The 15,263-nt window shown below is 45.8% G+C and overlaps 1 protein-coding gene across 1 annotated transcript in view; it reads left to right on the top strand.

Annotated features, from left to right (window-relative positions):
- MYO18B (myosin XVIIIB) overlaps positions 1 to 15,263 on the top strand; it is an 815,563-nt gene that overhangs the window by 180,170 nt on the left and 620,130 nt on the right. Inside the window, exon 14 of the mRNA XM_029619020.1 lies at positions 8,340 to 8,510. Coding sequence (XP_029474880.1) covers positions 8,340 to 8,510 — 171 coding nt within the window. The remainder of the gene's footprint in view (positions 1 to 8,339; positions 8,511 to 15,263) is intronic.

Genomic DNA, 15,263 nt, shown 5'->3' with positions numbered 1-15,263 from the left:
AGGCCTGAGCATGTTAGCAGGCAAACATATGCATGTTACATCAATTAACAATGCAAACTTATGCGCATAAATCCATTTTGAAAATTATCAAAGCTACTCATACACAATTACACCAACTAAAATGTATACAGAAATGTTGGAAAAATGTACATGCATATTTTCTTAAAATCAAAAAATGTGTATAAGTGCAAATGTCTGCCCAGCTTCACCCCTCGGAATGCCTCTGCCAGTCTGGGTAAATGTATGCATGAACAGAATAAAGAATATGTGCTTATGTTTATTTGCTTATCGGGTGGGCAATTTTTAAAAAGCCCATTTCTGTGGGTTGTTTTACTTGCGGAAATGTTTTTGAAAAATTACCCTCCCTGTGACTACTTTATAAATATCTGCAGATCTTTCTACAAATTTTCCTTGTGTAATGTTGCATTTGAAAAAAAAAATCTACTTTTGGAAAAGAATATGAACTATCCCCACTTATCTTACTTCATGAGATTATCTAGAACTGCCAGGGGCGGTTCTATAATGAGCGGCCACTTCAGGCGCCAGAATTTTGAGGTGGCAAAAAAATGCCCCTCTGAGAACGCCACTGTGGTGTCCGCCTCACCCTGCCTGCCCCTGATGTGGCTGCCGACCCAGGCTGGCGAAGGCAGAAAAGAGGAGGGACGCTGCCGGTGGCGGCTGAAGGGAGGAAGCACAGCGTCAGGGCGAGCTGAGGACTGAGCGAGAGGGGGTGGCGCGAGGGGGCACCATTTCATCCCTCGCCTCAGGCGGCAGATTGCCTTAAGCCACCTCAGAGAACTGCAACTAATTTTGGTGGCGTGTATGTAACCTATAGATCTTTTGCACACTTCCATTGACCGCAGCAGAAGCTGAAAGACGTTTCAGCAAGCTTGCACTCATCAAAAACTGCAAGCATTCTTCTATGGAGCAAGAATAGTTAAGCAACCTTGCCAGTTTGTGTACTGCATGTGAACTTGCAAAAGAAATTGACTTTGGGGAGACGATTCATGATTTCGCAATGAAAAAGGCAAGAAAAATAAAGGGTTAAAGTGAATTGTTCACTGGATAATACCATTATTAGGACCAGAATCTGAAAAGTTACAAACCAGTCTACAACGTACGGGGCAGAATTAAAACAGAAATTTTTCCTTCTTTATGGATGAGATTATATGTCTGCAGGATGGTGTGTGTCTGAGTGTATGAGAGGGGAACCTGGGCCAAAGAAATGATGCTTGGGACCTATGAGTACCTTCTGCTTGATTAGCACTAGAGCAGTATTTAGATATTCTGCCTCAGCTTCCTTTCTGACTGACCCGTAGGGGGCTGTCATGTAGGCCATTATGACTAGCTTCATATCAAAGGTAAGCTGTATGGCGCAAACAAAGAAAAGGCCTTCTGTCAAATGTATCTATCTGTTTGAGTTTCAGTTAAATGCTATTCCAATTTATCTGTTTGTTTTTATTGATTGCCTTTCGCTTCTGACAGTCAATGTACCTTCATGAAAGCACAAATAGTATTCTGCCGATATTTGAGCTCTATGATATATATGTCCAAATTAATTATGAATATTGCTTAATTCTATGTCTATGGTGTTCAGAGTCCAGAAATAAAATTAATTTTCAAAAGGACTCAAGCTCAATCTTTGGTCAACTGATTTATTGTGGAAACTAAGCCACACTAATGACCATGACTGGAATATGGCATCAGATGGACTTAGCAGAGCATGCAGCGCATTTGAGATCTTAGAGACAATATTCCTGTTGCTGGTTGCCTTTGTCACATGGCTATTTATGTCTGACTGTATTCTGTGGGGTGAATTTTCAACACATTTACAAGCGTAAAATTATATGAGCATAAGTATCTTGCACTCACTGTTATATAAACATCAAGAGTACATGCATATTTTTGATCTCATGTGCACAGTTACATGTGAAAAAAGGGGCTCTTAAAATATATTTTAAAATACACCAACTTCTGCACATGAACAGGATTTTACGAGACCAAGCCACAGTTTTCTTGGCTTGTAAAATATACATGCATATGTTTATAAACTAGGTAGGAAAAGTAAGCGCTTTCAATGCATTGCAGATATTGTGCGTGAGGAAACTTGCGCGTGGATCCTAGGAGGCAGATATGCACGTATTTTATAACCTGCGCATACCTGATTTGCACAAGGTTAGCGTAGTAGATCTCTGTACGGCTGTATGCATGTGCTTGATGGGGGAGCATGGAGTTGTTTGAAAGTTACCCTCCCTGTTTACGGTCATGATGGTTGCTATACTGTTGTGTAGCTGGGATGGAGAGGGGACAAATAGTCCATGCAACTGCTTTAATTTAACAATTATTATGCCCCCAAATCATCCCAGGCAGATTTACAGAGTAAATAGTTTTGAAGATTTTTTTTTCCATCTTAAAAGTTGGTCTAGAATTCATTGGGATAAGAAAAACATGAATATGACAAATAATGAGCATTGGAAAACCCGAGGCAGCCCTGCCAGTTACCCATTTCTTTTCTGCTCGCTTCTCAGATGGCAATTGTATCCTGATGAAAAAGCTTTCCAAATCATCATGGTACAAAAAGTTTGGAATATTTTGTCCGTGGAGCAACTAATTGTTCTTAGAAAAGATGTATACAACTGCTGGGCAATTTAGAGTCCTTTTCTTGATTTTGAAAGATGTAATTTTTGCAGGCGCTGAAGTCTTGTTTTCTCACTTATAGCTTGTGATGCTGTATTTGGAAAGTCGTCTTCAATGGATTCTCACCTTTCAAAGAGTTTGCAAAGTCAGAAGAAATGGAAGGCGCCCCCAGCACAGATGTGGGGCGCTGTGAGTAACCGGGCGCCCGCTGCATTCCTGGGGGCGTCGCCTCTGCCGCGTCGGGCCAGTCTACCTTCGGGCATGAGGGAGGGGATCCACTCTCCTCCTCCTCCCTCTCCTTCCTCTCTGCCGGTGGCCGGCAATGGCGCTGGCCACGCGCTTCGACGCGCCTGCAGTGCCAGCATCCCAGGGCTCTGTGGGGGTGCTGCTGATGTCATCGCACCCCCGGGTTGGCCCGGCGATGGGTGGTGATGTCATAAGAACGCACTCCGATGCCGGGCTGCTAGATTAGCCGGGGGAGCGACGTAGTGATGTTAGCTGTGGGGAAGGGGCTGGAGGGAGATATAAACCTGCCGGCTCCCTCTCATGCAGCCTCTTCTTCTTTGGCCTGGCGCAGCGCGGCACGATTCCCAATTTGCAACCTTCTGGCTGCTCCAGTCCTGGCCTGACCCCGGTGGGACCCAGATTGTCCCGACTGACTTCCCAGTGGCCTTGAGACCTGGGTGAGTTATAAAAAAGAAAAAAGAAAAAAAAAAAAAAGAGGCAAATTTTTAGATATAAAGGATTTGGCATTAAAAAAAAATCTCCAGTCTTTACTGGACCTCTAGGGCAGCAGACGCAGCATGCCATGTGCCAAACTGCACCCAACCCTGTGCTTTGCCCGTTTCTCAATTCTGTGTGGTCTCTCCATTTACACGCTCCCCCCCGCAAAAAAAAAATTCTGCTATTAGCTAGGAGCTATTAATTCGGTAAAATCCAGTATTTTGAGTTAGAGGTGCTTCCAACGTTTGTCACAGATGTCCGTGTGGTCCAACTCCTCAGCTGTGGCTCGGGAAGCCCTAGCACAGTGCGCTGTGGAGGCTTTAGGCACCTCCGTCACCGAGGTGCCCATCAGATCAGGACCTGCTGATTCCCTTCCCATGGCCCTCCCGCCTGCTTATATTTCTGACCAGAGGGGAGCCAGAAGCTGACGGGGAGGAGGTAGGGTATCCAGGCCGCTTAAGCGAGCGACGGCTGGTGCGATAAGGTCTGGGAGAAGTGGCACAAAGAGGGATTGGGCATGGATGGCCAAGCGGGACCCAGGTGGTTCCATGCGGAAAAGGAAGTACAGCGCAAGCAAGGGCTAGCAGCGATCCCGGTGGGTTCAACCTTGAGTTGCCACTGCCTGGAGCTGAGGAGTCCAAAGATCAGTTGGGCCTTTTGACCGAACTGGTCGCGCCGCTCCCCCCCCCATCCCCCGCACCGGCACCTGCAGCCAGCGGACCATGAAATGCATACTTCGGCATCCCTTCCTGAGCCTTGCCCTGTAACAGGGCGCAGCCCTTGGGAGGAGCTGCTCTACAGGTCCCATCCTGACCGCCATTGAGCTCGCCTTCTGAGCATCTCCATAGAAGTCCCGTCCCTTGGCAAAGGAGCTATCGAAGGCCCCGTGAGCATTTCTACCCTATAAGGGATCTGGGTGCCCCTATGCATAAATGGAGGACAGGCCATTTGAATGGGACTCCAGGTCGATGCGGGAGAGATGGCCCAACTACCCCCCCACATGTATAGATCTCCCCCCCCCCCTACTCTTATTGGGATTATTCATCATTCCCCGATAGCAGTGGGGAGTCAGGAGAGCGCAGCCAATACCGTCCTGGTCCCAGCAAGCGTAGGCAGGGACATAGGGAGCACGGTCAGAGGGCCCTGCGACACTTCCTCCAAGTCCACACCCATCGGCCAGTGAGGAGGCATGCAATCAACGCTGCTGTTCTTCATTTGGGTGCTCAGCCAGATCCCGTGGCAGCATTGCGGAGGGCAGACCTCAGACACCAAAGCCCCCAGCAGGCACCAATGATACAGTGCCACAGCCAACCGAGTTGCTCAGTAAGTCTGCTTCATCAAGCGCAGATAGGGGTTTGTGCGGGGAGCACAGGGGAAAGGACAGACGTCTTCCCTAAGCTCTGGGTCTCCCAGCACATTCTCCTCTTCCATGTCATTTTTGCATTCTTCCTCAGTGGCGAGCAAGGCAGGCATTAGAGTTCCTGTGGTCATGTGGACAGGGTGCGCTGATGGCAAAGGTGGATATCAAGTCCGTGTTTCGGCTGCTCCCTGTTCACCCAAGCAGTTTCCCGCTGCTTGGTTTTACCTTTGAAGGGGGCTTCTACTATGACAAATGTCTGCCAATGGGCTGTTTGATCTCTTGTGCCTACTTTGAAACATTCAGCACCTTCCATCTCTGGGTTACCACTGAGGCCGCCGGGCTAGCATCTCTACTCCATTACCTCGATGATTTTCTTTTCATAGGAAAAGGGTGCATATCCGAATGCAGCAGGCTGTTTGATACGTTTCACAGTTTGGCATGGAGATTTGGCGTCCCATTGGCAGTAGATGTCGCTAGACTCAGTGACGGTATTTACGTTATTGGGGATTGAGCTCGATTCCACCTGGATGGAGTCAAGTCTCTCCAGTGACATGTTGGCAAGGCTGGCCATGATGGAGGCAGTCACCATGTGAAGTAAGAAAGCCACGTTGAGGCACATGAGGTCACTCATAGATAGTTTGGCCTTTGCAGTGCGAGTTATTCCCATGGGCAGGATCTTTCTGCACCACTTAATACGGTCTACAGTGGGCCATGTGTGGGACTACCACTGTCTGCGTGTAGGCAAGGCAATCAGAGAAGACCTAGCCTTGTGGTCTAAATTCCTCAGGGACTTCAATGGTGTCTCAGCGTGGCTTCCCAAGCCAATTAGTAGTGACAGCCTTCAGCTGTACTCTGATGCATCAGGCGGCACCGGCTTTGGAGTGTACTTCAAAGGCACCTGCTGTGCAGTGCAATGGCCAAACCATTGGGTAGCGACTGGCTTAACCAGGAATATCATATTTTGAGCTATTCCCCATTGAAGTAACTCTACACATCTGGGGTGATGTCCTTAGTTGTCAATGGGTGGTTTTATGGTATGACAATGTAGCAGTGGTACAGTTGATAAACAAGCAGACCTCCAAGTGCCTCCTGGTGTCACAGCTGCTGAGGGAGTTCTTGTTATGCTGTTTGTGAATGAACATTGTGGTGCAGGCAAAGCACATTCCTGGTATGCTGATTCTCCACAAGCAGAGCTGATTGTCAGAGAGGTTCCTGAGCAGCTATGGTTCTTCAGAACAGAATGGCGTACGAGATGCTGCAAAGATGGAAAGCTTCATCTACCTGGAACGCCTATAAGAATATAAGAACATAAGAAACTACAACAACTACAACAAAGTGAAGGCGTTCCTCACTACGAGCGGTTGGTCCAGTCGCAGGGTTCCAGAGGACTTACTGATTAGCTATATCGTGCGTGCTAAAAAGCGCAGGTTATCCAGGAACATGGTTCGCTCTCACCTGGCCGCCTGGGCATTTTTCTCGAAGCTGGAAACGAAATGAGCAGAGCAGTACTTTGCATTTAAAGGAGTGTTGCTGGGCTAGGCAAGAGAGTCCGTGCTTCAACAAGACACTCGGAGGCCATTAACCCATAACTTGCTGATGTCACTGTGGAGCATCATGCCCTTAGTAGAGTCGAACAAGTTTGAGACTGCACTCTTTCGAGCCGAGTTTGCACTTGCATTCTTCAGCCCCATGCATGTAAACAAATTCACTGCGCCATCGCAGAAAGCATTCAGAAGCCTGGCCTGCTGCGGGAGGATGTTAGCATCTTGAGAGGCATGCTACGCTTGACTTTGAGGCAGTCAAAGACTGACCAAGGAGCGTGTGGTCAAGTCATCACTCTGGCAGCAGTCAAGGGTTTGTTAACATGTCCGATGGTGGCTGTGATATCATACTTGGCTTTGCGCCCAAAAGTGAATGGCCTGTTTTTTATTGCATCAGGACAAATCCACCCTAAGCAGATACCTGTTCTCCGCAGTCCTCAAGAAAGTGCTGCAAAAAGCCGGACTCCAGAGTTAACATTTTGGCACACACTCTTTTCACATCGGAGCAGCATTTAACACAGCGACTGCTGATCTGCTGCAGGAGGCCATTCAGCAGATGGGTCGATGGAGGTCCAGGGAATTCGCGTCATAAATCAAGCATGATGACAACTCCCCTGCGCTTGCGGCAGCCTGGGCGCGCCCTAAGACAAGTTTCGTTTCACTTGCAGCTGTCATCCGTCATCATTCTACGTGGATTGTGGGCCACTCATTCATCAACCACGTGCATAGAAGGGTTGTGAGCGGGAAATTTGGCTTCGATCTGGGGATGACTGAACAAGGCTGGACTGTCGAATGACTGGGCCAGAGGGGCATGCATTGGCACCAGCTCTGGTGCCAATGCACCGCCAAACGTCGTTATCATATACCTCGGTGGGAATGACCTGGGGAGTGGCACCGGCCTCTCACTGCTGATCACGATTAGGGATGACTTGAGCCGCATCATCGCAGCATGGCCATCTTCCAGAATATGCTGGTCAGAAATACCCCAGCAGAAAGCTGGGCTTGGGATGGTGGGGGAGATACCTCACGAAATTCAATAGGCAGATAGATAAGGAGCTGGAGCACCATGGCGATCATTACCTGAGGCATGTGTGGGTAGATGCGTACTGCGCAGAATTGTATGCTCCGGATGGAGTGCATTTATCTGACTTAGGAAACAATTTGTTTCTCTTGCAGAGGGTGTTCCCAGGTGTAGTGCAGGGGCCGTAGCTGTTTGGTATGAGGGGAGCCCATCCTGTGGGGGCCGAGGGTATATTCTCGGCACACACACAATGGGGTCCCGATGGCGTTGGCGACTGAGTCCTGGAAGATTAATAGAATGATGAATACTGGATATGAGACAGGGAGGCGCCGATAAAAATGAGAGGGGCCTAGGGGCCGTCTCTTAGTAAATGGCTGTTGCGGACTCATGTCAGTCATGGGGAGCGTGCCTTGACTATTTTCAACAGCCTGGCACATCTGCGCGGGGCCCCAGTAGGGCCTGCTGCGTGGTGCCCAATGAGGTCCCTCCGGCAGCGGCACTCCACCGCTAGATGGGGGGGGGCTCACCGGGAGAGCGCCCCCCACCCTCCTTTCAGATTCTGCTAGGGTGATCAGAGTCATCGGCACCGTCCCTGCAGATAGTTATAAGACTTGGCGCCAAGCTTAGATACCTCTGTCAGGGTCATAAACGGCTACGGCCAATTTGCATCCCAGAGATGGCTGAGGCTCTTCTTTGTGTCTGTGTGTAAATACGGGGTGGACGACCAAGCTGGGTGGTGGCGGGATAGAACCCAAGATGTCAGGGCTGCCTGGTAACTTATTTTTGCCTTGATTTACCATGACTGCAGTTTGGGTGTTTATCTTGCTCTACTCACAGTTGTCTTATTCTTGCTCAGAATTGGCTGCCTGATCTGTGTTCCATAGGTGCTTGCATTGCTTTTTTGTACCCTTTAAAAATTAAATAAAAGATAAGTTTGCAGGACAAACAGAAACAGGCCAGTAATTAATGGTAACACACAGTTAATTGAGCAACACCAAGAAGGCAAGAAAATCATGAAACATGTGGTTGAGGTTGACATTTTTTTTTCTTCTCTCAGTTGGCAGGAAGCAGTTTATGAAGTTTGAATGGGCCAATAATGCAGCAAATGTGTTGGGCTGTGACTATGAGGAGCTCTCCACGGCAGTCTTCAAACATCATCTTAAACAAATAATTGAACAAGTCACTTCTGGAGGGAAACGACTGAACCAAGATGAAGAGAGAAACAGCGGTATGCACAGCTAGGCTGGTCAATTGCAGATATGCCCAGTCAGTACGCCATGCACTGTACAGTTTACTGCACACTTCTCATAAAAACAGAGGAGACATTCACCTTCACAGGGCTGAATTTTCAAAGCCATTCCTGCACATAAAACATGGTTTTGGGCATGGAAATGGCTGTTAGAATTATGCTCGTAACCCAGTTATGCCTATACTTTTATGCAAACTAGGGAGAGGTGTTCCGGGGGGGGGGGGAAGGGCGGAGCCAGGGTGGAGCTGGAACGTCCGCATACAGCTTTGATTTTCAAAGGTATGCACCTATGTTAACCTGCTCAAGTTGTGCCCTCCAAAAAGCAGGTGTAGCTTTGTGCATACTGGACCAATTATCCATAACTTTTCAAAGCCTACTTTTACACATAATTTCTCTTTTTTTTTTTTTAATTTACTTAGATTTGTATATTCCACTTTTAGCATTTTTTTCAGCACTTCAAAGTGGATTACATTCAGGTACTTCCCTATCCCCCCCCCCCCCCCAGAAGGTTTACAATCTAAGGCCAGGATTCCTCATTCTGACCGCCCCCCTCCCCCGCACTAAAGGGGGGCAGGGGGGTGGTCAGGTGATAGCCTGCAGCCGGCCGCACACTATCATGGGCATAGCGCCACTGTAAAAGGGCAACGGCCTATTTCCCTGATCCCCTCCCTAACTCCTCCTTTCCAGAGGCAATGGAAGGTAAAGTGACTTGCCCAAGGATACAAGGAGCGACAGTGGGACTTGGTGGTCTCCAGGCTCATAGCCCACTGCTCTAACCACTAGGCTACTCCTCCACACTTTGAAAATTTGGGATTAAGTCGGTGCATGGAAAGGTAGGCACAGACTCTACCCAACCGTATACATTTACAAATAACCAGTTATTTTTTTTTCTATTTTATTTTTATTTTAAATTTTAAGCAGTTTTAAACATATAAACGACCACCGCTAACTAAAATGCCAGTTAAAAACTGGAGCAATGCTTGCACTGGAGGAAAAGTTTAATAAATCTTTCCCATAATATTAATGAAACCATATTTTTCCCCTCAAACTTGAAAAACAGTGACAATAAGACACTTTGCTGTCTAGCATTGGGGCAAAATAAAAATACTGATATTCCTGAGCCAAATTCTATTTCCACACTATGTAATATTATTTCTGTCAAGATGTTCACTTTCTTTTCCCGTTCAAGCCTGAACACAGAGGCGATATTCTCCTCACCCCTCCCTGCTCTGTGGCATTTCCATTGAAATGCGCTTCTGCCTTTGCATATTTGCAACCAGTGCTCGATGCACACAGCTTTCAAACTCTGACATCTGCCAGACAGGAGCCATTCAGGCCTGGGGAAACTGCTGTAAGGGGCTTGGTTTCTTAGCAACAGGCACAGGTATCGATATAAAAGAGTACAAAAAAAAAATGTAAACATGAACTGAAGGCCGGAGCAGAAGAAGAAAATGGTTAATATAATTTTTCAATGGTTGATGAAAAATATATATTTAGCTAAGTGTGAACTGCAGATCCATCCCTTTCTGACTTCTGGATTTTAACCCCCTCCCTCTTCTTAATGCCTTTTGCTTAACTTCTCATTTTATTTCTCTTTTGCCATTCTCAGCATATACTGCATACAGTATGCAAATGCTAGCAGCATGAGCAATCCTCTCTCATGGGCCAGTGTCTGAGGAGCAGCAGCCAGGTCTCTATCGCTTTATTTGCATATTTTGCTGCTCTAATATCATTTTAAAGAAATCTTGATGGGCTTTTTTTTTTTTTTTTTAAATGGCTAGGCAATTTTCTCATTTCCTTTGGGTTTCCAGCTCAGCTGGAACTGTGGCTTCTATTGGGGCTACATTTCCACAGGCCTCTTTCTAAGCCACCTCATCCAGCCCAGCTCTGCCTCTACAGTGATCTTAGACCCGCTGTTCTGTCTGGACCCCGGAATACTTGCACCCTAAATCCAGCCAGTAGGTGCCCCTCCCTCCCCACATGCACATATTAAGGTAGATATTCATAGCCTACATGGCTAAATAACTTAGCCGGTTAACACTTACCTGGCTAAGGGATAAGGGTAATCAGCGATACGACTATGCCACTGAATATCTGCGTAGAAGTTGCTACTGAGCTGGATAAGCTATATCTGCAAGTTTAGATGGACAAGTTATTCGGCCAAATCTTAATATCACTACTTAGCCAGATAACTTATCCGGCTAAGTAGTGCCACCCCATTCGGCCCACTGCCAGCCCAAAAGTTAGCTGTCTAGCCAGATAGCCGGACTTATCCAGCTATCTAGCAGCTACTGAGTATAACCGGATATTGAGCAGCTGCTAGATGGCCGGATTAATCCTGCTTATCTGGCTCTCTGGCATCTGAAAATTGGGCCCATTGAGTTATAGCTGAGTTTCCCTCGCCACCAGGGGGCTGATGTACCAAGACCCGCGGCAAAACAGGCGCTCGTTATGTGCACGGGGTTTTGATCACCACGCATGGCTGAAGCTGCTGCTTCCGTGGGATGTAAAAACAATAAATTATGCAAATGACTTGCACGCAGAAATTCGCTCACGTACAGAAAAATGCGCATACCTAAGCATGGTACAGGGCCTATGTAATTAGCGGCCACATCCGTGCTCAAAACCCGAGCCGATAATCCACACATAAAAGCGAGTGAGCGAGCAAATTGGTCTCCCTATTAGGTGAAAGTATGACCCTGGAAAGTATTTTTAATATTCCAATTAACTGTGCTGCAGAAAACGGGGCAAATATTTTCATGGATGCTAATTCACAACAATCTTGCCATTCTTCTGCCCGTGTATCTGTCCGCCCAGGGAAGTGCCTACCTTGGACGCCGTGAAAAGCTGGCCATTCAGAAGCTGAGATAAGTGCTTAGCCAGGTGCTTATCAGGCCGCTTGTGCTCTTTTTGTGGCAGAAACATCTGCACGATCAGGCACACAGAAAGGCGCCTAGCATACCTTGCCATTTGGGTGCTTAGCTAGGTGCTTAGTTGCTCGCATATCTGCATGATCGGGCACCCAGAAAGGTGCCTAGCTACCATTGCCACTTGGACGCTACCAAGTAAGCGCCTAGCTCACCACCTGAGTGGCAATGATAGCTAGGCACCTTTCTGGGTGCCTGACGGCATACATTTGCAACCCAGTAAAGCGCCTGTCCTTTCTGGGCGCCTAGCTACTGTTGCCGTTTGGGTGCTGAGCTAGTTCTGTTCCATCCAAAACTTAATTTTAACCATGTAATATCTTCCGATGGCCAGAAAAGTGCCTAGCTAAACTGGACACTCAGATGCCAAGATGGGTGTTCATTTAGGTGGTTTTCAGGATGTTGACATAGCCCCCCCCCGAGTTGGCGCTGACACTTAACTCGTGGCCTGACCATGGCGGTAAAAAACCTGCATTAAAAAACCGGCACTAGCACTAGCATGGCTCCCTGCATTGCCTATTATTAGCTAATCACCTCCTTTGCATGCCGTTAGCATGCATTTGTGCAGAAAAAACTTTGGATCCGTGAGTTCATTCGTACGTTCTTTTTTCCCCGTGCACAAAACCCTTATTGCATCCCTGTAAAGGGCTTTGTGTGGGAAACGCGTGTACAAACCCGCGGCAGCTTCAGCGCACCTTATTACATCGGCCCCTAGGTGCTGTGAATCAAGCACTCTGTAGCACCTCCAGCCCCTACCAACCTGGGGAGCAGACACCATGCTCCCCAGCACTGCTGCTGAGCTACCTGCTCAGCCCGATATTAGCCATTTCTATTTCATCAACCCTAGCAGTTTCTCTTTTGGGACTTTAGCTTCTGAGAAATTATTTTTTTTTTGTCCCCATTTTATGTCTAAGGGAAAAAAATGTGGTAAATTAGGCCTTAAATGCTTATTTGCGGATGCACTTCTTACATTTGTTTGTTTGTTTGTTTATTTATTTATTTACTTCAAAGTTTTATAGCTTGCCTATAATGAACCTGCCAAGCTAAGTGGGTTACAACATATATAAAATTGCATAAATGTCATATAAAAACAGCAGTAAACATTACAACATTTCCCATTATTGCCTGTTAAGTAAAAAACTCTGCGTAGAGGCTACATAACTGCAAGAATCTTACCTAATCTTATCAACTTCTCCATACGCTTTTTAAAAAGCAAGGCCTTCACCTGTTTTCTAAAAGTATTTATATTGTTAATAGCTCAAATTGATACAGGTAGCGCATCCCATATCATAGGGTCAATGACGGAAAATGCCCATCTTCTACATTCTTTCAAACCCGCATTGAAAGCGATGCAAAACGTTATTGTCTGTTAAAAAATCATTCAGCTGTCTATAGGCTATTTTTTCCAGTACTTTGCCTAAATTGGAAATTGGTTTACAGTTAAGTGGATCCTGGGGCATAGATTTATTCATTTTAAAAACAGGCCAAACTAAGGCTGTCTTTAAAACATTTGATAAATAGCCTTCCGATAACAATTGATTGAACAATTTGGTAAGCACTTCTGCAAAACATCTTTTAAGACATAAAGAATGGGCATGAGTCTATTAGACTAACAGAATTTTTTAAATCATGCATAAACCCTTCAATCTCATTTTGCTGACTTGATCAAAAAACTCCCATTTGACTCTGCCCAATTCTATTAAGTCCTCATTGTTGTTAGTAAAAATCTTCTAATACTATGTTTTATTTCCCCTTAGCCCTGGGCATCCTGAGTTTTCTTGGCCTAGGCAGCTAGCTTACTGGTGCAACTGCCTGCAAATTCTTGTGCGGTAATATAGTTACCCGCTTGATTTGCTTCCTTGTGTCCAGAGAGTTTGTGAATAACTCTTCAGGTCGATTTTGAGCCTCACTCAAGCAGGTCCTAAAATATATCATTCTGGCTTCCTCAACACTGATGGGATAATAAATATAAATGCCCGATTCTTTGCCAGTAGACGTTTACACCATATGCTTTCCAGTTTACACAGTCATCTCTTTTTAATCCTCAGGTTCTCATTATACCAGGGGACTGGAGGCTTTTTCCTTGTGATTTAAATTTACTTTGCATTAAGGAAACCAATTCTGTGATTTTCCTTAAAGATTGAAAAATATTATTCGCAAAAAATGTTACATTAGCAGCAGTGAGCACAAACTAATATTAGAAATGAGGTGGGGGCCAATGAGTCTCCAATATCAAACGATTTCCAAATGGCTGGCAAATCTACTAATAGATACATTGTGCAACACCAACGGGCCGATACAGTACAGTGCGCTCCGGCGGAGCGCACTGTTACCCCGCGATTGGACGTGTGTTTGGATGTGCTAGCTAGCTTTACCCCTTATTCAGTAAGAGGTAATAGTGCATCCAAAACGTGCGTCCAACCCCCCCCTGAACCTAATAGCGCCCTCAACATGCAAATACACGTTGATGGCCCTATTAGGTATTCCCGCGTTACAGAAAGTAAAATGTGCAGCCAAGCCACACATTTTACTTTCAGAAATTAGCGCCTACCCAAAGGTAGGCGCTAATTTCTCCGGGCACCGGATAAGTGCACAGAAAAGCAGTAAAAACTGCTTTTCTGTGCACCCTCCGACTTAATATCATGGCGATATTAAATCAGAGGTCCCGAAAGTTAAAAAAAGTAAAAAAAGAGAAAAAAATTTTTTAAATAGGCCCGTGGCTTGAAAACCGGACGCTCAATTTTGCCGGCATCCGGTTTCCGAACCCATGGCTGTCAGCGGGCTCGAGAACCGACGCCAGCAAAATTGAGCGTCGGCTGTCAAACCCGCTGACAGCCGCCGCTCCTGTCAAAAAAGAGGTGCTAGGGATGCGCTAGTGTCCCTAGTGCCTCTTTTTACTGCCGGCCCTAATTAAAATAAATTAAAATACTGAATCGTGTGCATAGGAAAGTGGCCTGTGCGTGCGCTGGGAGAGCGGGCTTTCACCTGCTCTCCCGCGTTTTTACTGTATCGGCCCGCAAGACAGATGCTAAAACTCTGCACTAACTAAACTAGATGAAAGATTAGCATAAAAAATGGAAATACATTACATACAAGATATGATGCACTAATGATCTGTATAGTGGGTTGGATCCCTATTCTAAAGTTTTCTGCAGGTGGTTTATTTTTATTTATTTTTTCCATGAAAGCTAAGATTTCAATAAACTGGTAGAGATGGGAGCCCTCTTTTCCATGGTGGATGCTAAGATTAATATTAAACAGGGACATTGATTAAAGCAGCAAAACAAGCAAGAATTATCCCTGAAAAATACTACTATTTTTTTTTAAGGTTTGGAACTTACATGCTAGATTAAGCTCCCTTTGGAGTCGTTCTCTGAGCTCCAAAGAACTTTGAAATATTAATTTTACAAAATTCTTGGGTTTTATGTTGACAAAATGCCAAATTCGGTAGCACTGGGAGCACTTTTCTAGTAGCTTGCTGCAGAAGGCAGAATATAAAAATTGCATTTCATTAAATTAGATTAAAATAAAATGTGAGGATCCCCTCAACCCCCAAAATTAAAGCCTTTGCAACACTTATAATTGTAAATCAAATTCAGTAAAACATATATTTAAAAAAGTTCTGAGTAAGCAGTGAACAAATCCTTTCTTGTGTCTTTTTTCTTCAATAATTCACCTTACATATTTTATTTTTAATTAAAGAAGACTTGGTAATGAATGATAGGCACTTGAAACAGATTTTGGTCAATCGCCACAGCAAAGCAGCCAAGGAAAGTCCTTACACACCTTCAAATGTTTGATTCTGGTT

The sequence above is a fragment of the Rhinatrema bivittatum genome, chromosome 11 (assembly GCF_901001135.1).
Source record: "Rhinatrema bivittatum chromosome 11, aRhiBiv1.1, whole genome shotgun sequence".
In the NCBI taxonomy this organism is placed as follows: domain Eukaryota; kingdom Metazoa; phylum Chordata; class Amphibia; order Gymnophiona; family Rhinatrematidae; genus Rhinatrema; species Rhinatrema bivittatum.
This window is presented reverse-complemented; position numbering and strand designations above follow the sequence as displayed.